The following is a 26,794-nucleotide window of genomic DNA, read 5'->3' as shown; positions in this document are numbered from 1 at the left end:
TCTAAATGCATCCGAAAGGAACTTGTGTCCATAGCAATCATCAGTTTCCGGATTAAGTTGGAAGTTCAGAAGTTTGTTCTCTGCTTTGTTTGTTGTAGAATGTAGGTTGTCAGATTAGCTAATTGTCATTTCTTTTGAAGATCAAAAAGTCAGTGCAAGATTAATATTGGGGTGTGGGATGTAGCTTGTAAGACTTGGTCAAGTCTACCGTGAAAAGATGTTGCAGACCTGCGTTTGCCGGGAGTCGAACCCGGGTCTATTGCTTGGAAGGCAATTATCCTAACCGTTGGACTACAAACGCTTTGAATGAGGGGGTGAATCTTAGGTAATACTTTTGACACGAAACCATGGATGTTTTATCAGTCGCCTCAAGGACAAGTTGTATCACTTTGGTTTTTAAACATTCAATCAACTTAAAAATGTTTCACAATTGTTAGTAGTAAACAAGGATTTTATTAATTTAATGTTTTCTTGTATAACTTGTGAACTGAAAAAATGACTAACTGAGAAAGTCTCAATTTAGTAACTAAACTTGAGATTTCAAAATTTAGAGATCTTGAGTTCAATCTCTCTTTTCCTACTCCACTTCTTAAATTCTAATTTTTTTTTCCTTACGAAAAAATTAGAAGCCCTTTTTGGGAAACAAAAAGCCCACATATTGAGACCGAGAGAAAGTTAAAGGAAAAAAAAAACAAAATTAAAGCACGAAGAATCAAAATAATGTTCTAGGGTGAGCAAGCAAGGGATGAAATATGTGTATCAATGGTGAAATATAAGAAAAATTTCCACTTTATTCAACCTTTAGTTATGCAAACAAAACTAATAGATCCCACCACAAGATAAAGGTTGTAAATCATTTTTAATGATTTTAAAAATTGCAGTTAAACGTTCAGAAGTTTGTTCTCTGCTTTGTTTGTTGTGTAGGTTGTCAGATTAGCTAAATGTATACCTGTCATTTCTTTTTAAGATCAAAAAGTCAGATTGACATTGGGGTGTAGGATGTAGCTGATAGGGCTTGGCCAAGTCTTCTGTTCAAACATGCTGAAGATATGCGTTTGCCGGGAGTCGAACCCGGGTCTATTGCTTGGAAGGCAATTATCCTAACCGTTGGACTACAAACGCTTTCCATTGACACTAAGTCTTAGGTTAATAACTTTGACATCAAGCCCTGGATGTTTTATTAGTCAAAAGTATTAACCTAAGATCAATCAACTTAGAAACGTTTCAAAATTGTTAGTAGTTAACAAGGATTTTATTAATTTAATGTTTTCTTGTATAACTTGTGAACTGAAAAAACAGCTAGTTCAGAAGGCTTCAATCTAGTAACTAAGGTTGATATTTCAAAATTTAGAGATCTTGGGTTCAATCTCTCTTTTCCCACTCCACTTCTTAAATTCAATTTTTTCCTGTCGAAAAAAAAATTAGAAGTCGTTTTTGGGAAACAAAAATCCCACATATTGAGATCGAGAGAAAGATAAAGGAGAAAGAAACAAAATTGAAGCATGAAGAATCAAAAGAATATTCTGGGGTGAGGGATGAAATATGTGTATCAGTGGTGGAATATAGGAAAAAAATTTCAACTTTATTCAACCTTAGTGCTGTAAACAAAATTAATTGAACCCACCCACGACAAGATAAAGGTTGTAAATCATTTTTAATGATTTAAAAAATTGCAGTTAAGCTCCTTGTTTATGTATGGAACTGAAGTTAATCTATTTTTTTATCAATTCTGAGTGCGATTAGATTGAACTTTTAACACACAATTTTAAATTATGTGCTAATCAAATCAAGCTTGAAACTTTAGATATTATTTGTATTTAACTTGCTTAGTTAATAATAATAATAATAATAAAACTTGCTTAGTTGGCCAACTAAAGTGAAAGTTTCGATACCAAAATACTAGTTTGGTTAGTAAATTTGCCCTGAATATGTAACATGAAGGAAATCTAAGGCATTATTAAGGATTGCAATTTTCTAAAAAAAAAAATTTACATTTTTCGTGAACATATTTCTCAATCATTTTTTTAACTCATATATATCAAATCAATACAGTGCCTTTTATATATATATAAAAAAAAATTTCACAAAATAGCAATTCAAATAGAACCTAAGTTTATGATTCTGAGTATTAGAAGGGGAAGGGACGGGAGAAGTTAGAAGTATGAATGACATCACCTGTTACATATTTATAGTTGGTTGATGGCTCAAGGCCCCTTAAAAATAGGGATAATTTTAGAAACTTCTATTGAGGTTTTTGACAATTTCACTCAGCTTCTCCGAGGTTTTAATAATTACATAGATCTCCCTTAGTCCAATCAAATGACTAAAATGTCCTCCACTTAATAGTTAATTCATAAAGGGACATTTAAAACCGAAAAATACTTCTTATTATTCTACTTGTCATTTCCTTATCTCAAAGAACAATCTCTATCAATTTTTTAATTTCATCTCTTCTTCTCTACCACCCTCCATCTGTCTTTCATACTCTTTTTTCTTTTTCTCCTACAACCGCTTCCTTCCCTCACCAAATACCGCACTGCATTGTTACCAACTACACTACTATCATTTCCAAAAATTTATCTGTACTTTTTTGTCTTATTATAAAAATTTTGGACCCTTTCTTTTTTTTTCACTAGTTTTACTCTTTACAAATGTTAGCCAATTAAAGTTACCAAATTAAAAAGGTGCAGACTGTGGATTTTATTGTCAAACTAGGGGAAGATGAAAAAGGTGGCAGTGATATACATAAAAAAAATTAAATTGAGAGTTGGAAGATAAAAAAGTGACCATTATATTTGTTAAGCAAAAAAGTCTAACAATTAAAAAACTCATTGGTTCTTTCTTTTATTTACCTATTGAATGTGGTTTTACTATGAAGGTAGAATTTTGTCTCTATTTCTAAGAGTACTAGAGTAATGATGAATTTATTCTTAGGGACATAGGGGCATTTTTGGTTTAGTATTGGTAGTGTTGGTAGTGAGTTGCATTAGACAAGAATTAGCAAGTAATAAATTTTGAGACGAGTTGGAGTCACTGGACTTTATTTGCTTTAGTGACTATGCCACATATAAGAAGTTAAAGATTAAAAACTTGTTATGTTTTGTCTTGTTCTCTAGAAGAAGGGTATTTTAGGATATTTGTCAAAAATTATAGGCTATTGGATCTATATTGTTACATAAACCTTAAAAGCGAGGGAGGTAGGTATAATTTTTGAAACTTGAGGGGAGCTCACTATAATTGTTGGAAACCTCGAGGGAGGTTTATGAAATTATCCCAAAAAAATGGAAAAAGAAAATAACTTTAACTTTAATCAGAATGTTTCTCCTGATTGTTTAGTGCCAAGTTTTGCATGGTTGTGCAATCATATTTGTTTCTCCCTTTAAGAAGGAATATTCCTCGTTAGCAATATGTGTGCAAATGAAATTAAAGCAACAAGAATCAAGATTGAGGTAGGGTGAAGTATGTGCATCAATTTTGGAAGGTAGGAAAAATCTCTCTATTCATTCAACCTTTGTGCTGTAAACAAAACTAATCAAACCCAAGGCAGGCTCGAGGTTGTTTTTCTTGCTTAATGAGTTTGAAAATTACGGTTAAACTCCTTGTTTATGTATCGCACTGAACTTAATCTACTTTTTATCAAGTCGAGTTTAAATCAGTTGAACTTTTAAAATATAATTTCAAATTTGTTCTAATCAAGATAAACTTGAATTGAGTTTTAAAACTTTAAATATTGTTTGTGTTTGACTTCATTAGGTGGTCAATTAAACCAGAACGAGCTCTTAGCGAGCTATGCTAGTTTCAAATATCAAAATAGTTTGGTTAGTCTATTTGCCCTGTCAATCGACTGAAGTGTTAACCACGGGTTTTGTGATACTAATGAAATCTAAGTTTCTGATTCTAAGTATTAGAAGAGGAAACAATTTGGTTAGTCTATTTGCCCTGTCAATCGAGTTAAGTGTTAACTATGAGTTTAAGATATGAATAAAATCTATGTTTCTGATTCTGAGTAATAGAAAGTAAGGAGGGACGAGAAATTAAGAGTATGAACGACATCACCTGATTTTTTTTTTTAGATAATAAAATAGAATAATTTTATTAATCATGAGATCGAATTTGCAACAAGTGCAAAACAAATAAAAGATGGAGGAGAGTTTCTCCATATACAAGAATCTGAAAGATTAACAGCATACTTAGCAAAGTTATGAGCAGGAACATTAAATGACCTAGAAATTCATGAAACTTCCCAACACATGAAATCTTGACATAAGACAATGGTATCATCAATCAACAAGCCACATGATGAATCGTCAGATTCCAAACGGTCCAGCATTTTGATTGTTTAATGCCAGGTTTTGCATGGTTGTGCAAGCATATTTGTTGTTCCCTTAAAAGAGGAATATTCCTAATTAGCAATATGTATACAAATGAACATTCTTGTTTTGTTTCATTTGGAGAAATAATAGAGTTTGATTCACTTTCCAAAGAGGAAGTATAAAGAAGTAGTCCAATTTGATGACATGGTTCATACCTTAATGAACTCCCATATGGGATGGTGTATTATTTGCTCAAAGACCAGAGTTGAAGTGTCTTGACCACTAAACCAAGTAGACCCTTGTGTGTTCACCCTTTGACTAGCTAACTACATGTTCTCCATCACTCTAATCTTCTGAAATCCTTCTACATTGAATTTATGCTCTGGTCTAGTGAGCCTAACTGTATTTTTATTTCTTTTAATCTCAAGCATTTTCAAAAGGGTGTTGAATCAAGAGTGGTACTCCATGATTGATGATTGCCCACCGAAATCTTTCCCCCTAACCAAATACCTAAGGTCTCTAAAAAATACAGTAGAGAAAAATGCAATTTTGGTACTCAAATTTTGACACACGAGCAGTTTTAATCCCCAAATTTTGGACAAAAACAAATATAGTACCCAATTTTTCAACTATTGAGCACATTGAGCACCCTTGACGGATTTTTTTCCAAATTACTACCAAAAAATGTTACGTGATAGTCATATGTCCGACAACTATTGTATAAAAAATGTAAAAATTTCCTCTGACACTAAGTGTCACGTAAATATCTTTTTAACACTATAAGTATTAAGTTTAAGAATTAATAATTTTATCAAGTAAAATACCTTTATGACACTAAATACTAAGTTTAAGAACTAATAATTTTATCAAAAGGATATTTTAAATTTTTTGGCAATTTTTTATTAATAGTTGTTAGACATATGACTATCACGTGACTTTTTCGAGTAGCAATTTGGAAAAAAAATCTATCAAGAGTACAAAATGTGCTTAAAAGTTGAAAGTTTGGGTACCAGATTTGTTTTCGTCCAAATTTGGAGACTAAAACTATTCATCTGTCAAAGTTTGGATACCAAAGCTGCATTTTTCTCAAATACAGTATCTATCAACTTTCGTTTTCCCTGCTTGTGTAATCTCCCACAAGGCGGCCTAAGTGATAAGATACAACAATTATAAAATGAGTAAGATGAGCCACAAATATGTCACTCTTGTTACAGATTTTTATGCATAAAAGCCCTGAAAACTATAGCATTTGCCTGTTATGAAGTTATAAAATACATAAACAAGACAAAAGATACCTAAAGTTTGTCAAGAACATCCCATTCACCAGGTCACTTTCTAATTTTGTTTTTACTAGGAAAAAAACCTGTTCATTGCAAGCATTTTAATTTAAAATCCATCATGTTGAGATCAAATGACTCCGTATAACAAAAGAATCCCGAATTCAGAGTGTGGAGAAACGATAAGACTCCAACAATGACTCCATTGTCATGTCACTTTCGGTTTGTATATTTCGAAATTAACCTCCACATGGCAGCACAAGCCATTCATAAAACTAAGATTAGAGAGACTCTAGAAGATCAACTGTTTGGGGAAGGTATCGAAGAAGGCCAAGATCCTCATTTAAGCAGACAAAAGAAGACGAATACACTGAAAACAATTATCACCTAAGCAACTCCGAACCTTTTTTGTACATAAAATGATGCTCCAATCCAATGCTATTGCATTTGTACCATCTTGAAGTCTTTATATTGATTCAAAACTACATGCACCATCAGCCTAATTATCACCCAAGCAGTTTCCATGAAAACCACCAATCACTATCAGTAGCAAATTTTTTTTTTCTGATGACTGATCAAATCGAGTTCTAGTACTGGTACGTAGTTTTGCGAACCACCATAACAACCTTCATAAACTGCAGAGAAATTTTTGCATGTGACATCAGGCATGTTTTAAACCATACTCCATGCATGAAAGTCTTCCAATTTTGTTCATACATATCCATGTCTTTATTGAATCATCTAAGCATGAAACTCTAAAGTAGACACGTTTAAAGTACTCGATAACCTTTAAATGATTTGCCTGTAAGTGTGAAGAGAGAAAGCACAAAAGAAACTCCTCTTTAGTTGTTGAGATTGGGAGTTCCATAAAGACAGACAAACCGTTGAACTTGCCAAAATGTGTGCTGCATCATTTTCTTTTCCGGCTAAACCTTCTGTAAAAGGTGGCAATGGCAATTTCTTGCCCAACAGATACAGAAAAGGAACCGTAAGAGCAGAAGTGCTGATAGCTGATCGCAAGAGGGGTGAACGCATCCTTCCAGAACTGACAATTCAAGGAATTCCTCACAGTGATCACCATATACATGAGATTGTCCGGAGGCAATCGCAAACAAGTAGCTTTTCAAGAAAGGATGCTCTCAGAAGACCTCAGTTCCCCCCTATGTTTCTTGAAGAAGCATATGAACGATGCAAGAAAATCTGCGCAGAATACGCCAAAACATTCTACTTAGGTACTCTCAGGAATCCCTTCTCTTTGAAAATTTCTTTGTTATAATAACATACCGGAGGTGATTAGCATAATCCGAACCTTACCCAAATGTGCTTGTGATCAATTGATGCATAGAAAATAACAAAAAAATAAATAACGCAGACAAGAGAAAAAGAAATTTGTATCCGTTTGTTTTGTGCATCAGTGTAGAGATTTTCACTACTCATCATACTTTGCTACCTTGATGTCCCTGGCATAGGATTGATGGCATGCCAACCTTGTCACCACTGGGGACCATTTCCCGAAGTTCTTGCATAAAATGTTTTTGTTGTAACTAACTAGATAATGATATATTGTCTTCTTGAACAATTCATAAAATTAGGCCTCATATATATGTTGCTCATGCAGGGACAAGGCTAATGACAGAGGAGAGACAGAAAGCAATATGGGCTATCTATGGTGAGCTCTTGTTTAATATTGGTAGTCCAAAAAAATTATGGAAGTAGCATAGTGATTAGATTAACCATTGAGTACTGAGTAGCATGTCATACAGAAGCAAATCTATTCACATCCTATATATGCTCTCTTCTTCTTCTCACGATGAAATTGTTGTTCTGTAGTCTGGTGCAGGAGGACAGATGATCTGGTTGATGGCCCCAATGCTGTCTACTTAAGCTCTGCTGCTCTTGATAGATGGGAAAAGAGAACAGAAGACATCTTCAATGGACGCCCCTACGATTTGCTCGATGCTGCACTTACTGATACTGTATACAAGTTCCCTTTGGACATCAAGGTACTAAATAATTGAGATAGAAAACACAATTTGACTTCTCTTTAACCTGTTAAACAACATATATTCTTTTCCATTTCGAGGCTTTTAAGGACATGATAGAGGGAATGAGACTGGACACATGGAAAAGTCGGTATGCAAATTTTGAGGAGCTCTACCAGTATTGCTACTGTGTAGCTGGAACTGTTGGTCTAATGAGTGTCCCAGTAATGGGGATTGCACCAGAATCCCATTTATCTTGTCAAAGCATCTATGATGCAGCACTTTCTTTGGGCATAGGCAATCAACTGACAAACATACTCAGAGATGTTGGAGAAGAGTAAGTATTTATCAGTTACTAAACAGTATGTCTTCCCCAATTCTTGATAAATTCCTTATTCTGATCGGTGAACATCATTTATTATTCCGGCTAGTGCTCAGAGAGGGAGAGTTTATCTTCCGCAAGACGAACTCGCACAGTTTGCATTATGTGATGATGATATCTTCTCAAGAAAGGTCACAGATGGATGGAGAGAGTTCATGAAAAAACAGATTCGACGCGCAAGGTTCTACTTCAATCAGGCTGAGGAAGGAGCTTCACAGCTTGACAAGGCTAGCCGTTGGCCGGTAATTTCTTGCAAAAGATGGCATAACTTTCTCATCCAAAAGGAAGATTAATGAATCAACTTACAGTTTATCACAAAAATTATCAAATTATAGATTGCATCATCGCAGAAAGAATGGATAGTATGTCATCTTGCAAGTAATTACTTGGTCTGATTGTTGCAGGTCTGGTCATGCTTGATAATATACCGCAAGATCTTGGATGCAATAGAGGAAAATGCCTATGATAATTTGACAAAGAGAGCTTATGTAGGGAGGGCTAAGAAGCTTCTGACATTACCTCAAGCTTATACTAGAGCTCTATCAATGTCCAATTTGGCCTTCCAATCAAATCTTTCATGTGAAAAACACATAACTGGAGGTCAATAACCTCCCATCGTTTGATAGTGATACGCAAACCAGATGAAACAGGAATTTATTGTCAGTCAGTCTTTGAATTCATGTTGATCAATCTTTTCAACACTTGAAAGATCAAAAAGTAAGGAAACACAAATAAAGAGGGGAAAAAAGTGCCAAGCAAAATGGGGTTTTTTTTTTTCTTAGAATTAATCTCCATGGGTGAGATTTTCTTCTCTTCATATAAAGCACCAGCTGGCAAGAAATTCTTTGTTCATCTTCTTCCTTTTAATACTCTGAACTTGTCAATCTGGAATTTTTAAATAAAAACAAAGATAAAAAATCACCATATGTGCCAATTATATAAACGTGTTCACAAAATGACGGAGTGCAAGATTTCTTTGAACATATAAAAGAGAACAAATTTTTCTTTTTGACATATTTAGCTGTTCTCAAATTAAGGCTAAATATCTTGTAGTCTTTAGTGGTACAATTGACACCTTTGTGCGGCAAGAAGATGGCATAATTTAAACTGAGGAAGACTTGGTTTAGTGACTAATATTGTGAGACTAGGACTTAGAAGTCCTAGATTCAAATCTCCTTTCCTCCTTCCCACTTCTTAAATCCTATTCTTAAAGAGAGATGGCATAATTTAATCTATGGGCTTGATCACAACTGATTCTATTTTTGTAAAAGCTGATTTTGTAAAATTGATTCTTGAAAATCATATATTTTCAAAATAACTCACGTGTTCTAGTTTATTAGTTTAAAAAAGTAGTTTTAAGAATGTACAGGTGTTCTCAAGAAAAAGTTAAAAAATTGATTTTGACAAAAAAATAAGATCGGATTACATTTATATGCTATATAAATGAATTTTTGTGCTACTTAAACAAATTTTGAAGTAATTAGTCACTTTTCTTATGAAGATTAAATGTTGGATGAGAAAAAGAGAAGGGATATAGATGAATTTGGAAGTGGGATGAGGATAGGAGGAAGATAGAGAACGTTCGACGTAAAAAATTACCTAATCTTTAGGTAATTTAGTAATTATGTTGAAAATATAAGGGTAATTTTGTTTGCATGAAAAGTAAGCAAGAACCAATGTTCAAAAGCACCTCAAGACTTGTTTTTGATTTTTTAGGCAAAAATTCAAAATCAAAATTTCAAGATTAGCTGAACAAAAAAAAAAAAAAAAAAACTTTCCGACAATCAAAAGCTAAAATTAAGTTTCCAAAATCAGTTAAGAACAGGGTGTACATCCAAATCTGGATGAATTTTGTTACATCGCAAGTCAACGCTTTCAGCAAACAGGAAGAAAGCGTGATTAATTATGTGTGCATAATAAGCACGCCTTCGGGTGGGCGTAGTGGAAATGAAGCTTTTATATAGCGACATTATTTTCTGATTGAGAAACATAGCTTGTAATGGCCATTTGACCGGATCCCTCAGATAGGGCCATTACAAAACTAATTAAAAAAAAACTACCACTCACCATTTTTTTTTTTGGTTGAGGAACCAAAAATTGCTACCACTTGCTATTCAAAAGTCAAACAAACAAAGACAGACAATGTATTGTCTAAATAATTGAGAGCAATTGTAAATATTCAATGAACAGAAATTACTGCCTCCCGAATATGTAAATATTCAAGAAGAAGAAAGAACAAAGTGCAACTTACGACAAGCTTTCCCCATTGACAATTAACTAGTGAAAAAGGAAAGAAATGGAATAATACAAACTAAATCAGATTATTCATTGACTTTCAGGGTGACCATTTACATTTTAAATCAAAATAGAAATATTATTTTGTTAAAAAACAGAGTCATTTGCAAAGAAAAAACTAAAAGTTCAATATGGTATCAAGTAGTACAAATTTCTATCAAAATGTGTCCATTGAAGTGAAAGGAAAAGAACTATAGGCAATAGCCCCAATCATCAACTTAAGAAATCTATGAAATTGTCTGAAAAATTATGTTCAATTATCATCTACTATTGCAATTTCCTACCATTTGTTCTATTCTATAAAAATTCATCTCATTCATCATGCTGTACCTAAGAATTTACAATATTCTGAAATTGCCATGAACAACGAAAGAATTAATTTTTTTTTGTAGTTTTGTCAAATAACTTTTTTTTAGTAACTTACATCCTTACCTTCACAAAATAAACTTAAAAAACATCCAAAAAGACAATGAAAAAGATTGTGATCTATGAGAAAAATCTAGTGTGTAATTTCATGAAATTCTCCCTTATGGGGTTTGTAAATAGCCATTCAAAATGTTTTTCAGAAAATTCCACAAAACAGTCCCAAAACCAATCCATGCGTATCGTTGCTTATTTAAGTTCCCATAGCAAAATCAATTCGCCTTAAAGCTTACCCTTAGTATAAGAGTATTACAAGGCCAACAAATATGCGGTGACCACCTTCATCTCTGAGATACGGTGGAAATCCAGAAGAATGGAGAGATTGATTGCTGATCGGCTGCAGCGCCCGAAGATAGGGTTTTAACGCGAGGAAAATGAAACATACCTATATTTTCTGTACTTGTACCATACATGATTAAAAATTCTTTTTTGAAAGTAAACATCACTTCAAATCAAATACCGGGAAAAGAGGAGAGTTTCAGTGCTAAATTCAAACCAAGTACCAAAATGATTGATAAATTGGTACCGGATTCATCCCTAAAGTGAGCTGATTTTGAGGGAAAAGAAATATCACTGAACTGATTTTGGGGGCAAAAGAAATCTTCACGTGTATGTGGAGGATTTTTTGGTGTTGCAATCAAAAGGAAGTACAATTAGTTGTTGGAGGAATTGGTAGAAAAGTGAAGATTTTGCAGACTTATAGGTACGTATCTCACCGAAAGACAGGGGAAGGAAATTCTGGTTCTGAAAGCTAAACAACAACCAAAAATGATGATTAATAGAGAATCATTAGGGCTAAGTGTTAAACTAACCACTTGTTAATTATGGTGCTTCACTAACTAACGGGTCTAACATGAGTTATACTAATAAGACTGACTCCATTATCTTAATTAATCCAAAAACAGCCCATGAGATAAAAGGACCCACAAATAGTCTACAACTATTTGTATTTGATCAGAAAATTATAAAAGAAATAATTTCAAATGTACAAAAATAACCCTAAATAGTTAGCAACTATTTAAAGAGCTAGTTTTCATAAAAGGATTCAATTGACCTTTCCCACCAATTAAAAACCAAACAAAAGGAACAAATGAAAATAATTAAATCATTTTTACCAATTAGCCCCTAAATAGTAAGGAACTATTAAGCCTTTGAATTTGGACACCAAGGCTCAAATAGACATTTCTCACTCTTTAATGGCCAAAATAAAGAAACGAAAATTGCTTCTTACAATGACACCTTGACACTTGGCATCAATGGAGAACTTGAGTTGTTCTCTTATCTAGTTGGTAGATATTGAACATTTTCCAAATATAATCACTGTGAGTATGCGATATGATTAGAACTATGTAAGTAAGAAATGTTAAAGAAAGAGAAAAAGAATACACATCAAAAAGCTATATTCATGAAGAGAAGATACTAAATAAACAAAAGAATAATTAGGATTGTGTAGTTGCTTTAAAATTTGCTAATAATAGACAACTTCTTTATCCCAACCAAAGATAATAGATGAAAAAGAAAACTAATTAACCAATATAAGTATGCAAAATAAATCAAAGTTTAAAATATGCACTTTATTATATACAATATAGAAAAGTGTTATACTTATGCCATGTTTGATAATCCAATTCATAATTTAAATTTAATGTATTCAGATCTTAACATATTCAGATGCATTTGATAATTAAAACTAAAACATCTGAATTCATTAAGTGACACTGAATTTTCTAGGCAAAATTTGCTCCAAAAAATAAGTAATAAGCTATTTACTTATCACTTAATGTGATATACACTCAAATATATCAAATTTAATACTTAACAATTTACTAATTTAATGGATTTAGATTTTATATTTCAGACTTTAAATTTCAGTTTTCAGATTTTAGTTTTATCAAATGCACCCTTAGTTTTAGACTCTTCTTTAAACCTATTAGGTCAAAGTATAGGCTTGGATGCATGCAAATTAAATATATATAGTTCAAGTTTATGGTTTTAGTTTAAGTCCTACCCTCAGTCATGTATAAAGAATGGAATATTTGAATAAGGAGATAATTGCAGAAACCTCCCCTGAGATTTCTGACATTTGCACTGACCTCCCCTCTAGGTTTAGAAATTGCATTCACCTCCCTTGAACAGTAACAATTCGTTGCAGAAACCTCCTTGACAGCTTTTGTAGAAATGAGATAAGAATTTTCTTCCAATTTTGCCCTTACTTGCTTGACAATTATTATTTGCTTGACAATTGCTTAACTAATTATCTAATTAGTTAATAGTTAAACTAATTAACTATTAACTAATTATCAAATTAACTATTAACTAATTAACTAATTATCTAATTAATTAATTAACTAATTATCTAATTAACTAATTAACTAAAGCTGTTTTCTGTCCAAAACTAACAAACTATTTGCATGTTAAACTAATTAACTAATTAACTGCTTAACTAATTAACTAATTAACTAACTAACTAATTAATAAACTTTTTGCATGTTAAACTATATGCAGTACGCATTACCTATTTAAAGTATCGGCTCTTTATAGGTATTTTACTTTCAAACATTTAATTTATGATAAAAACATCAATGTTTGTAAGTAAAATTTAAAAAGTGTTACAGTAATATTCCTACAAAAAGGGAGGGGCATAGGGCTATAAATTAAATGTTTGAAAGTAAGAATATTGATATTACTGTAACACTTTTTGAATTTTACTTACAAACATTGATTTTTTATCATAAATTAAATGTTTGAAAATAAAATACCCATAAAGAGCCAATACTTTAAATAGATAATGCGTACTGCATATAGTTTAACATGCAAATAGTTTGTTAGTTTCGGATAGACAACAGTTTTAGTTAATTAGTTAATTAGATAATTAGTTAATTAGATAAACAGAAATTAGTTAATTAGTTAATTAATTAATTAGTTAATTAGTTAGTTAATTAGTTAAGTAGTTAATTAGTTAATTAGTTTAACATGCAAATAGTTTGTTAGTTTCGGATAGACAATAGCTTTAGTTAATTAGTTAATTAGTTAAGCAGTTAATTAGTTAATTAGTTTAACATGCAAATAGTTTGTTAGTTTCAGATAGACAACAACTTTAGTTAATTAGATCAACAAAAATTAGTTAATAAGTTAATTAATTAATTAGATAATTAGGTAGTTAATTAGTTAAGCAGTTAATTAGTTAATTTGTTTAACATGCAAATAGTTTGTTAGTTTCGGACAGACAACAGTTTTAGTTAATTAGTTAATTAGATAAATAGAAATTAGTTAATTAGTTAATTAGTTAATAGTTAATTAGATAATTAGTTAATAGTTAATTAGTTTAACTATGCAGAAATAGTTTGATTAGTTAATAACTATTAACAATTAGATAATTAGTTATTTAGTTAATAGTTAATTAGATTATTAGTTATTAATTAATTAGATTATTAGTTATTTAGTTAATTAGTTAATTAGTTAAACTATGCAGAAATAGTTAATTTAGTGTAATTTTTATTAACAAATGTTTTGTTGGGTTTGATGAAAGTACTCATCACATTCATTTGGTAAAATTAAATCATGTCAGGGGCACCTTAGTAAATTGACCCACTTTTGCCTATTAAATTGCCTCCAACTTTTGATAGGGGAGGTCAGTGCTATTTCAAAATTGATAGGGGAGGTCAATGCTATTTTTATAAAAGTCAGGGGAGGTTTCTGCAATTATCCCTTGAATAAGTGAAAACATAAATAATTGAGTCAAAGTTGAGATGATGTGTAAGGGAAGTTTGGTACTTGATATTAGTTGAAATAATTAGAAAAAAAAACTAATAAGAAGTGTCCTAATTTCAAAGAGTAATGCTCACATAGAGGAAAACATAATAGTAATGTACTACTATAAATATATTTATAAAATGAAAATTTTGAGATTGTATTTTTATGTTGTTCAAATATTTTTTTTCTAGAATAATATCATGATAGATTTGAATTTCGTGACTTCATTAACATAATATTTTGTTAAACAAAATCATGAACTAAGAGTTTAACATACAATTGATACAACAATTTCCTATGTGCAGTCTTTAAAAATGAAAAACATGAAAGATAAATTTTATAATAAATGAATAAAAGAAAAAATGCATGTCTTGTTACAAGATAAGAAACACATTAAATATTTAATTTGATTACGCAAGTTAGAAGATATGAGCATCTATGTAGTTTTTTTAATGTCCATTCTGAAAAATTGATGGGAAACAAGCCTTGCATTTTGGGAGATCCAATTTCTTGCAAGAATGTTAGATTTTCTACGAAAAGCAAAAAGATCAAAAAAAAATTGGGAAAAGCAAAGAGATGAAAAAAATTGGGTTTGTTACAGTATTTTTATTTTTTTTAAAATTTTATGCTCTATTCAAATCATAAGAAGTGGGAAATTTTCCTTAATTTAGTATTCAACTCATTAGATTTTGGTTGAATTTCAATTTGGCCTTTCAAAGTAGACCAAAGTGTCAATTTAGCCCCTAAAAGTGATTTTAACTCCCAATTAAGCCTTTCAAAGTGGAAATTTGATTCCAAATAAACTTTTTTCACCATTTGATATGTGGTCAATAAAATTTGACAGTAATTTAGTAGTAAAGTGAAACCCTACCTATTTTTTAGGGACTTTAAAACAATTAATTTCTCGCCTAAATGATCTAAAAGGGATAAAATATTGCTCTTCTAATCTTTTTAAAAAAAAGTTTTAATGCTATTTTCAGTGTTCCAAATCTGGTTAGAAGAGTATTATTCTATCCTTTTTGGATCATTTAAGTGAGAAGTTAATTGCTCTAAAGTAAGTAAAAATTATTAGATTTCACTATACCACTAAGGTTTAATTAAACGTTATTGATCAAATGTAAATCGATAGAAGGTCCTATTTAGAACAAAAGTTCCAGTTAAGAAGGCTTAATTGAAACTTGTTCACTTTCATGGACCGAATCGATACTTTGGTCTATTTCAAAGGGCTAAATGGAAATTTGCCCTTTAATTTTTTACAATTTGGTTTATTTGGTGTTCAGATCATTGAATTTTTCACCGTTATTTTTAGTAAAATGCACCAATTCTAAAGATGTTTCTTTAGTTTGGTGTTATAACAAGTGCCCATAGGGCATTCATTAGAAAAATCGTTAATTATTAGATAGTTATAGCTATCTTTGTTAAGGTTAATAAAAGATTAAGGTACGGGGAATCTTTCTTAATATGAAGTCCATAACATTTAATTATTCACTATAATTTTGGTAAAGTTAGGAAATTTTAACCATCGTCTAATTTTTTGGTAACGTTTGGAAATTTCGGTTATTAAGGACTAAACTTTTTTTTTTTTAAGAAAAAACTATTTTTAGATTGAATCCACACAAAAGGAATTAATGATACTAAATTAGCAGTAGAAGGTGCTAATTAAGAAAACATGTTTAACTTTTTTCTAGGTTAACTAACCTATATATGAGTGTGACTAGATGTTAATTTGTCTACTTCTTTTGCACTTGAAAATTCTACACTACAGCCTCCTAAATCCCACGGCAAACCATGAGGAGTTACTCTATTTTTGCAACTGCGATTGTTCTTCTCTTCATCATAGTCGGTAAAGAATCTCATTACTTCTCTTTTTTTTCCCCTTAAATGTCTGTTTTTGCTGTTCTTCATGAATAATACGAGGAAGATACTAGTTTTGATTAGATTACAGTGTAGAATCATAGAAGACACAATAGACACTTTTTAATATTATGATTTTTAATGCACTTCAGTTATCAAGGCATGTGCATTTTCAACGACTACAAAAGAGTTTCCAACTATTGTTTCAAGAGCTTAAATTAAATTCCATAAAACCTTTCTCCAGTAGTTTCTTCTTCTCTAATTTCTGTAAAATTATTCCTTTGTAAGGAGACTATTCAAAGAATAAATAAGAAGTTAAATAGTTTCCAACTAGACATGTCAATGTGTTAGATCTTATGTAGATCCAACCCAAACCCAATATAATTGAATAGGATTGAATTTAATTTCTCAAATTCAAACTCTATCCTGATCCAGATCTAGTAAGAGAGTCATGGATTTCAGTAAGATCTGATTTTCTATGATCCATACTCAAATCCAAATCCAAATCAGACACTACTTAGACTCATGTATGAATAAATAATAGTGTGTGTATACATACATACATGTGTGTATGTGTACACACACACAAGTAAAGTTATAAAATAATCAAATATTTTATGGCCATTAGATCGAATATAGTAAGATTTCATGACTGTTAGATCAGAGGAGAAAAAATAAAGGTAAACAAATGAAAGATTGGATGTGGGTGCAAATGAAATTTTAAAGATAAATAGAAATAGTTGATAATAATTTTTTCTTTGAGTTCATAATATTACATTCAACTTCTTGAATATTAATTTTGTTATTTGAAAATAAAATTAGATGGTATTTATGTTATTTTTGAACTCTATATATTTTTAAAATACTTTTACTTTAGTTATTCATTGAATGTTCAGAAAATTACCCACAGATACCTATTGGATACCAAAATCCATGAGGGTTCAAGTCTGAATTTACTTTTTTAGGTCTAATTAAATTTAATTCTAGATCTTTATCAAAGGAGTCCAATTCAGACGTTACCCGTTAACATACGCATTTCCAACAATAGAACAAAATATATTTAGACACACTTGCAAAAACTGACTTTTTTTAAGACAATGGTAATTAGGGGTTTTGTTAGTTACTTGCTTTAACAATATTCTCAAATTTTGTTTTCCAACTTTTGAATGATCAAATGTAGGCAATGGATCAGTGTCAAAGGTGGACGCAATAACTAGAGAATGTGCAGTCATTATTCCTACTGGAAAAACATGTAACAACAATACTTGCAATGAGGAATGTTTGAAAGAACATGGAGGAAAAAACCAAACAATTGCTCGTGGATTCTGCTCCAGCTATAATCCTGACCAGTGTCTCTGCTTTTTTTGTTGTTCTCCCCATTGTGATCTGAAGGACATCCGTGAAATGGCGAAAAAGAAACTGGGATAGAATTCATGTCCATTGATATCTTGGTTCAGTTAATGTTTTTTTTTTTTTTTTTGGTGATGCTTACGTTAGATGAGCAAGAATTGACCAAATGGCAACAAAAGATAGCTTTCTAAGTCTTTCTTTTTCTTTTTTTTTTCTGCCAATCTATCCTACGTTCTTTCTTCTTTTAGTGTGAATCATTTAATTGCTTTTGATATATTAAATGTAAATAAAGTACTGAATCCCTAGTTTGGACCAGCAAGAAAAGCAAAGAGGTGCCAGACAATTGAAGTTCTTTCTTGCATAAGACACAACTCTCAATGGAGGAGATCTTGATCTTGTTTGCTGATCAAATTCCTTTTTTTTTTTCCTTCTGAGCAAATTGAATTTTTCGTTTTATTTCGAAAAAATTTTGCCAATGAGGCCTATATGCAAATGAAGATTGAAAAAGAAACCATCAAATGTGAATATGGCGTAAACATGTATACCCGAAATGCTAGAGTTCAAGCAATTTTTGGCATATATAGAACCACTTTAACATAATACTCTATTATGAGTGTTTGAAATATGAGGCTGGAAGTTTTGCATCACTTGCTAGTTACTAGCGCTGGGATAATTGGTCCAGCTCTACGATTCAGGATGTAAGGCGACAGACAGGAAGGCGTGGGTGAAGTTGGCGTAGAGGCGTGATTCTTACTGCTATCTTATTGTAGCGAAATGGAGAAGTCAATCCACGCTTTTTAGGAGGAAGGAAAGGAGGCGTAAATTTGTGGAGCAAATACCAAAGCACGTCTTTGTAGTTGGTATGCAACTAATTTTCAGTTTGATTGTGCATAATTCATATGTTTCTTAACGAATTTAGTCTACAGAGATGATCCACACGGACAAAAATCTGTGCGAATTTTATGAATTTATGTTTAATAATAGTGAATTATGAGTTTATGACAGATAAAACAAGGATCTATTCTAAATCAAAACTCAGTTTGGAGTTATCTTGTTTGCAAAAAAATTAATTTAGGGAATGAGTGATAATGCCAGAGTTTCATTATAAGCCCAATTCTTTTTTGCATGCTTATTCTGTGCCCCTAGATTACATAATTGAGAAAAGCAAAAGAAAACATATTGCTATAGTAGTGCACAACTATACATAAAACAACATTACTTTGTCCCTCCAGTGGTGAAGATACTTAACAATTGAAGTAGTCGAATCTCTTATTCTTTTGATGAAAGCAAAAACTTTTATTACTAAACTTGCTGAAAATTTCCTTTTTTAAAAATTTTTTTCCTTCTTCTATTTTCTTCTCCTTTTGCACAGAAGGCTTCTATTTTCTTCCTCTTCCATTTTCTTCTCCATTATCCCAATTGCACTACTAAATTTTCAAGGTGAAAGTGAATGCAGCATTCTTCTTTCGAAAAGTCAATTGTCAACCTTCCCGCTCATCTATTTCAACTTATTTTCTCTAGGGGTGTAAATGAGTCTAAATAAGCTAAACAACTTTTTATTCAAATTTGTTTGATTTTTTTGATGAGTTTAAAATTATGTTCAACCTTGACTTGTTTACTTTTTTTAGTTGAGCTTAAATGAGTTTTTATCAAGTCAAATTCAAGTAGTTTGAATATTTTATATAGAGAAATTTGCCAAATTGGTCCCTAACATTTACCAAAAATAGTTTTTTAGTCCCTAACATATAAAATCAACCAAAATTATCCCTCACATTTAAATTGTGATCCAATTTGGTCCTAATGCTCGTTTTTGCTCATTTCTCCGGCTAAAAATAGCACGCCTCTCTCACGTGATCATATTTTTAGGGGCAAAACCGGAAAACACATTTCATTATCGGTTGAAAGTAAAAGGATAGGGGACCACCACTCCCTTTTCACCTTTCCCCCTCAAATTACAGTTTCAAGAAACCCTAAATTGCATCCCTTAATTAACAAGCATAACTTGGAAATGTTAGTGATGATGATGATGATGAAGACAAAGCTGTAGAGTGTGACGGCCTGCGTGCTTGGGGACATGGCATCTCGTCTTAATTTCGGCCTTAATGAACTGGATTTCGTTTTCTCCACCCTCGTCGTCGGCTCCATTCTCAATTTCCTGCTCATGTATCTCCTGGCACGCATCGCCAGGGCTGGGGGCGCTTCTTCTTCTGGCCGCCTCCCCTCCATCTTCGCCGCCTGTCCTCCCAGCCACATGTTCGAGCCGGGGGCTTACGGCGTATTCAGTCGGATGGGGACTTTTGTGTACAAAGGCACCCTCTTTGCAGCCGTGGACTTCGCCGCCGGACTCGTGGGAACTGCTATCTCCAATGCCCTGATCAAGATGAGGAAGAAGATGGATCCCAATTTCCAGACCCCCAACAAGCCTCCTCCGACGCCTTTGAACACTCTCACCTGGGCCGTCCACATGGGCGTCAGCAGCAACTTCAGATACCAAGCCCTCAACGGCATCGAGTTTCTGCTTGCCAAGGGCCTTCCCTCTTTTCTCTTCAAAAACTCCGTCGTCATTTTGAGGTGCTTAAACAATGTCCTTGGAGGGATGTCTTTTGTCGTACTGGCTAGGTTAACAGGATCACAGGTTGCTGCTGCTGCTGCTCCTCCTCTTCCTTCTCTGTTTTCCGCTGCTGCTGAACTGGAACAACAACAACAACAACAACTAGTCAAGGAGGAGGAGGAGGAGGTAGGTGTCCGGGAAGGTGGTGTTGCAGCTGGAGATGCTTTACCTGCTGATGGTCCCCTATCCTTTTACTTTCAACCGGTAATGAAATGTGTTTTCCGGTTTTGCCCCTAAAAATATGATCACGTGAGAGAGGCGTGCTATTTTTAGTTGGAAAAATGAGCCAAAACGAGCATTAGGACCAAATTGAATCACAATTTAAATGTGAGGGATAATTTTGGTTGATTTTATATGTTAGGGACTAAAAAAGTGTTTTTGGTAAATGTTAGGGACCAATTTGGCAAATTTCCCTTTTATATATAAAATTTCACTTTCATGCTAATTAAATTGAGCTTGAGCTAAACTTGAAAGTTTATTAAACACAAAATGTTATTCAAGTGTGGTTAGTTAGTAAACCAAACTCAAATGAGCTTTTCTTAAACTAAATTATCGAGTAACTTGATTCGTCTTTCAGTCTTATTTAAGACTATAAAAATTAGTTTTTCAAATACTATAAAATTTTTTCAAAAATACTCTAAAAGGTACTCTAAAAAATAGTTTTAATTTTTTTAATGTTTAAAAAATATTCCAAAATATATTCTAACAATCCTACTACTCTTAAATATTTCAAAATATATTCTAAAAATATTCCAAAATATACTCTAAAAACTCTGTTACAGTAAAATTTTTCAAAAATACTTCCAAAAATAGTTAATCCAAACGGAGCCATTTAATGTTTTTCATTCGAAGTCCATGTCCAATTCTCTGTAAAAAACGCAAGAATGGAAACTTTACTAAAAGCCCACGAGCATTCGACGGGTACGCTGAAAATCTTTGCAGCCCAATGCCGGTGGAGTGTCCAAAAATTAAAATACTATACAAAAATTTATTTGAGTAAAATTAATTGTGCATGATCAAATATACATAAAAAAAAAGTCTTTTCTGGCCAGATTAGAGCTGGTTTAATAAGTAATATTTGTGTATTTCGTCTAGAGAAGCTTAGATTCTAATTCTGATTTGGTAGGTATTGCGTGTTTGTGGATACTATTGGACAAATATCAGTTAAGATCTTTGGATGTTTATTGAATAAGTATTAAATTCTTTTTTTGAGAATAAAGGTCACTTGCTTCCATTAAGTGGTTTTGAGATCTATAAGATTTGTTTGGACGGATACTACTTACACCAGTTATAAGGGCTACTAAGTTATTCAAAATCCTCTGGAATGGAGGGTGTTCTTAGTTTTAACATTGTTTAAAGGGCTCAAGTTGAGTAATTCTTTTTTCAAGTTAAGTTCTTTTCCATCTCTGGATCAGTTAAAGTGCAATTTGACATTTCCACTTCTGCATTCTTTGCAAAGAATACCAAAACTCAGATTGTCCTGAAATGACTCTGTTAAGTTGTTTACAGTTATTATAGCAAGGGAATACATTAATACAGGTAATGTGATGCATGAACACACCACAGTGACAAAATGTTCAGTCATTATTTGATCATGTTGCTCGCACGATAATACTTTGAAATGTCGAATGATGAACTATGATTTTCATCGATAGACAGGATAAAATTATTTTAAAATAGGGTGGAGCTAAATCCATACCCCATTAGTCTAAATGCACACCATTTACACCAAAATGTCTATATAGCTCACACTATTTATCAGGATTTCGTAGGAACTTTTTCAATACCAAATCTAACCTTTTGTGGTGGAAAAAGATGAAGTTAATCAAGTTCATCTTTTTCCCCACTTTACTGCATCATTTTATCGTCCCCTGTCCTTACCTTCCAATACCGAAAACTTATAGTGCCAATTATCATCATCAACTAAAATGTACCAGAACATAGCAAAAACTTACCAGAAAAATATTACTGATAATAAAAAAATAAAAATTTCAGGATCAAAAATTGAAGAGTGATACTTGATTCTCAAATATCTATTGAAAATAAAAAAAACAAATGATGATCATGGCAATGATTTCATATTCACTTGGAACTAGAAGTTCGAAGTTCTCCAACTGATGATAATAGTTGCTGTTATAGTTCGTAAATATTAGAAGGTAAGGAATAGGAATAATGAAAGGACGCAATTGAGTTGGGGGGGGAGGGGGAACAAACTTAATTGGCACCATTTTTTCCCACCAGAAAAGGTTAGCTTTAGTTTGAAAAAGTTTCTATGAAATCCTGATAAACAGTTTGGGCTTTATAGACATTTTGGTGTAAAAGATGTGGATTTAGACTAGAGGAGTGTGAATTTAGCCCCACCCTAAATAGTATGGGTTTTATAGATATTTTGGTATAAAAGGTGTGAATTTAGACTAGAGGGGTGTGGATTCAGCCCCACGCTTTAAAATATAGAGAGTAAAGTACAACTGACACCAAATGCTAGGGAGGCTTGTAGCAATAAACCTACCATAAATCTCTAAAATAGTCCAATTATTCCTAAGTTAACATACAATATTTGATTTCAATCAAAAGGGATGTCGAGAATCTTAAAAGTGTGGCTAATGAATAATCTTGTCATTGCTTTGAGTAGCACATATAAAGATTGCAGATGGAGTGCAAGGTAGTAAAATAATTTAATGACAGGGAGTTTTTTGTTTTAATTACCATCAGTATTGGGATTCAATCAAAAGGGCATATCAAAGAATAATTCATTTATTTAATTAGCACCGTAATCAAAATGTAACAACTCTAATAAAAAATACTTTTGAGTATAACAGAAACTAAAGATCAAGAAATACTAACACTTAATTTATCACACCCGTGTCTATGTATATGTATGTATGTATACATATATATATATATATATATGGTAAGTGGGAGGTGTTAAACCCAACACCTCCTACTCACAATCCCTCCCCTATATGTATGTATGTACATATATTAATGCCAAAATATCACTTGCTGTATACACCATTAACTTAGTTAGATACCAGATAATTATTGAATATGATTAAACAACAGTTGCACTACACCAGAAGTTAACCACAATTAATTTGAATAACAACAATTATCAACACCTGTGCATACGTTAGAGCAGCAGTTGCATTAGCAACTTCCGGATATCAATTCAAATAACTTAGTATTAAGGCATCAATCATGCATATCGCTTAAGGTAGTCATCAACTGTGGTGTACTTGACTTCAGGATACAATTCGGATGCCTCTTCCCCTTTCATTTCCTATCTCAAAGTTTGCAAGGCATCCTTCATGGCATACAGTTTGATGTACACACATACATATTATTGTTGTTGTTGTATGAAGAGATGATCTATCTGAACAAAACTCACAAGTATAACAATATTCTATGGTTATACATAGCATGTAATATAAAGCCAAACACATGCTGGATTAGTTAGTAAAGACGAATCACTTATAACGACTTATGATTTTGAGGATATATTTTGATTCGTGGTGGTGATTAGAGTTAAAATCAGCCAAACGTATTGTTAAAAAAAAAACGAAACATAAATAACAATCATGTAATAATTGAACATAAGACAATTATATTTTGTCCCATCCGGTGGCAAATGTGATTAATTAGCTAATCGGTGCTTATAAAGATGATGGAAAGGTATTTACAAATAACAATTAAAGTAATCAAATCTATCTCTTCCCATCTCCCCGCCCCGCCGCCCTCCTCCTATGTTCTTGTCCATTTGACAAAAGAATTCGAATTTGGAGCTGAAATTTGATCACGTCAATTAACTACTGGTTTTTCATGGGAAAAGTGTAAACAACAATTCTTGTTTTGAAAATATAATTATTTTTTACATTATGAACTTTCTCAATTTATCCCCTGGCACAGATGGGCCTATAGTTTTGGGCTCGCTGTCCACGTCCAATACTCCGTAAACTATGTAATGCTCGAAGAAAATCCCACAAGCATTTTGTGGATGTTCAAAAAATCCTTGCAGCCCAATGCATGTTCATATTAAAAAATAAATATTTTTACAAAAATCTTTTGACAAAAATTCATTGAACTAGTGATCAGTGTACACTTAAAATGTATATACTATAATGGTTGGATTCATGACACGTATATAAAACTTAAATTTTAAATTTAAACTCAAATTAGTTATCATTCATCCAACAGTAATAATATATATATTGTTAGTGTATGTAAGTACGGGTATAAACGAACTAATCAATCTACATACCTTAATATTCAAATTTGTTTGATTATGTTAATAAGGTTAGAATTTTGTTCAAATTTGACTTGTTTATTTAACGAACCGAGTTTGAACGACCTTTTTATCGAATTTAAATGTTATCGAACTGTTCAAATTTAGTTTGACTAGTTACCGAATCAAGCTTGAATGAGCCCTTTACCAAGTCCAACTCAATTCTGAGTATCGAGTAACTTGATACATCTTTTAGCTCTATATGTAAGATTAATGCATAAAGTATAAATGAAAATTAGCTTTGATATACAGTGGCAGTTTCCAACAACGATGCTTTTACTCGGGCATTAGCTTTGACATAGGCTGCCTTCCAGAAGAATCGAAACCGTCACTTGTACTAGGCAGGAAAATGTTGTATTCATGTTTATAAGAATAGTACAAACTTCATGGTCAATTTCTTTTTTAACTGACCAAAGGACAAAATAATCCACAAGAAGTAGGCTTCGATTTCCCTTGGCTTTATGTTGAATTGAATTGAAGCTTTAGGTCCAATTACTATAAACAGTTTCCTGATAGAACCGCCTAGCAAGTAGGAATGAGTTCAATATTTAGTTATGTTATCCTTTAGGTTCTAAATGATCTCAGGCACCATCCAGGTTGGAATGTCCCAAAACAAGAAGAAAATGATACAATTGAAAGGCTCTTCACCATCATACAATGCTATAGAGAATATAAGATGTAAAAGGCCATCACAAGATTTCCGCCAGTTTTAACTCGAATCTCTAAGGACATATCAACTGGACTAACAAATTGAAATGGTCATTTGGCCTGATTTTTTTACTAGAATTGCAGAAAATGAAACCTCTATCTGGTTTCCAGAAATTTAGCATATTAAGTAGAAAGAAACTCAAGTTAGGCACAATAACAATTTGCATTAACAAGTTCCGTTCTTAATGAATTTCACGCACTAGTTCTTCATCTATTACAACTCTCTATTCATACAAAACAAATTGATACATAAAAATGCACCTGGTGCTTAAGTACATCTAAGAATTTCTACTAACAAGGATGTGATTTTTGCAACAGGTTTATAGAGAATGAAACACAAGCTAAGCCTGCCAGCTTGGAAAGACATAAGGCTAGGTCAACATACACGTAGCTTCTGGGTATACCAATCCTATCTTGAGCCACAGGATTCCCAATTCTTTCTTTCACAGTCCACCGCCGATACTATCTTCAGTCACTGGATTCCCAGTTCTTTCTTCCACAAAAGATGCATCCAAATTTTTTTTTTGCACAAGCCATCCATATATTTATAAGAATATATTCAACCTTCCGATCTCGGCAACACTTTGATGTTGAGTCGTTAATATATAATTTATTATACCTAATAAACTCATTTCCTTCTAAGTTACCTCCTCATAAGTCGGAATATATCGACCCAATAATCAATCTCATGTATATATATTTATATCAATTTATCAATTAATTCACCTCACAACGCAGTAACAATTAATATCAATAACTTATACATAGAAACCGTGGTCGTACAACATGATCAATCTTTCACTCGAAGACACCAAGCACATGAAACACAAGAACGGCAGAATTCATCGCCAAATCTAAGTTTCTGCAAAAGTAATGTTTCATGTCCAGCAGCACGGAATAGATATATCTCCTTCATAATTAAAGTGAATGAATACCTGTATCGTTGAAGACCAATTGAGCTTCCAACATCTCCGATTGAACTTACAACCGCACCGCTTCTATTTCTCTGCTTGTGTTTCGAATCTTGCCATCAATATTTAAAGGTAGATTTCGGTTTAGGGTTATGTCAAAATTAGTTTGAGTGACCAATGTACCCTTTATCATCATGGCCAAAAGGACAAAGGGACCGCAGATGTTGGACAAATTGCTAAATTAGCCCCTGATAAGTCTTTTTATAAATTTTTGGAATTCCATTTTTTGGTTTTAGAGCAATAATTTAGGGGCTAATTACAGTAAACACCCAATAGAATTAGGGATAGTTACACTTTGCCCCCAAAGGCCCCCAAAAAAAATGCAATCAAGGGACACTTTATACCAAGAATATTATACTTAAAAGATTCCATTAGACCTTAGACAAAAATTGACAGTTAAAATCTTCTAATATTCACACTAATTACATTTTAGATACTAGTGTTAGTATAATTTGTAAATTCTATTAAAAGAAAGCCCACAACTGTTATAGATACTCATCTTTTACTTTGCTTTGTTTTTGCTTTGTTTTTTTTTTTTTTTGTTGCCTTTTTTTCTTTAGTTTATTTTATATAACTTTTAATTTTTTAGCTTC

At 32.3% G+C, this 26,794-nt stretch overlaps 2 protein-coding genes and 2 non-coding genes across 4 annotated transcripts; 2 read left to right on the top strand and 2 right to left on the bottom strand.

Annotated features, from left to right (window-relative positions):
• Positions 1-229: 229 nt before the first annotated feature.
• On the bottom strand, positions 230-301 carry TRNAG-UCC. Its single transcript has one exon. It is a non-coding gene; the product is annotated as a tRNA-Gly (tRNA).
• A 749-nt stretch (positions 302-1,050) lies between these two features.
• On the bottom strand, positions 1,051-1,122 carry TRNAG-UCC. Its single transcript has one exon. It is a non-coding gene; the product is annotated as a tRNA-Gly (tRNA).
• Positions 1,123-6,488: 5,366 nt separating this feature from the next.
• Positions 6,489-17,707, top strand: LOC113766017 (phytoene synthase 2, chloroplastic-like). Its single transcript, XM_027310251.1, has 7 exons — positions 6,489-6,822; positions 7,209-7,259; positions 7,421-7,593; positions 7,674-7,909; positions 8,004-8,196; positions 8,359-8,554; positions 17,460-17,707. The coding sequence occupies exons 1-7, from the start codon at positions 6,489-6,491 to the stop codon at positions 17,705-17,707; spliced, it is 1,431 nt and encodes a 476-aa protein (XP_027166052.1).
• A 414-nt stretch (positions 17,708-18,121) lies between these two features.
• LOC113766006 (protein RETICULATA-RELATED 3, chloroplastic-like) lies at positions 18,122-21,428 on the top strand. The gene is made up of 3 exons (XM_027310241.1): positions 18,122-18,160; positions 19,677-20,444; positions 21,336-21,428. Exons 1-3 carry the CDS (start codon positions 18,122-18,124, stop codon positions 21,426-21,428), a joined length of 900 nt encoding a protein of 299 aa, XP_027166042.1.
• The last annotated feature ends 5,366 nt before the right edge of the window (positions 21,429-26,794 follow it).

This window comes from Coffea eugenioides, chromosome 1 (genome assembly GCF_003713205.1).
Source record: "Coffea eugenioides isolate CCC68of chromosome 1, Ceug_1.0, whole genome shotgun sequence".
NCBI lineage: Eukaryota > Viridiplantae > Streptophyta > Magnoliopsida > Gentianales > Rubiaceae > Coffea > Coffea eugenioides.
This window is presented reverse-complemented; position numbering and strand designations above follow the sequence as displayed.

Coding starts and splice junctions, on each gene's coding strand:
- LOC113766017 (XM_027310251.1), top strand. CDS start 6,489: ATGTGTGCTGCATCATTTTCTTTTCCGGCTAAACCTTCTGTAAAAGGT. Junction 7,594..7,673: donor AGTTCCCTTTGGACATCAAG/GTACTAAATAAT, acceptor TTCCATTTCGAG/GCTTTTAAGGACATGATAGA. Junction 7,910..8,003: donor CTCAGAGATGTTGGAGAAGA/GTAAGTATTTAT, acceptor TATTCCGGCTAG/TGCTCAGAGAGGGAGAGTTT.
- LOC113766006 (XM_027310241.1), top strand. CDS start 18,122: ATGAAGATTGAAAAAGAAACCATCAAATGTGAATATGGC. Junction 18,161..19,676: donor CCATCAAATGTGAATATGGC/GTAAACATGTAT, acceptor ACAAAGCTGTAG/AGTGTGACGGCCTGCGTGCT. Junction 20,445..21,335: donor TATCCTTTTACTTTCAACCG/GTAATGAAATGT, acceptor TATTTCGTCTAG/AGAAGCTTAGATTCTAATTC.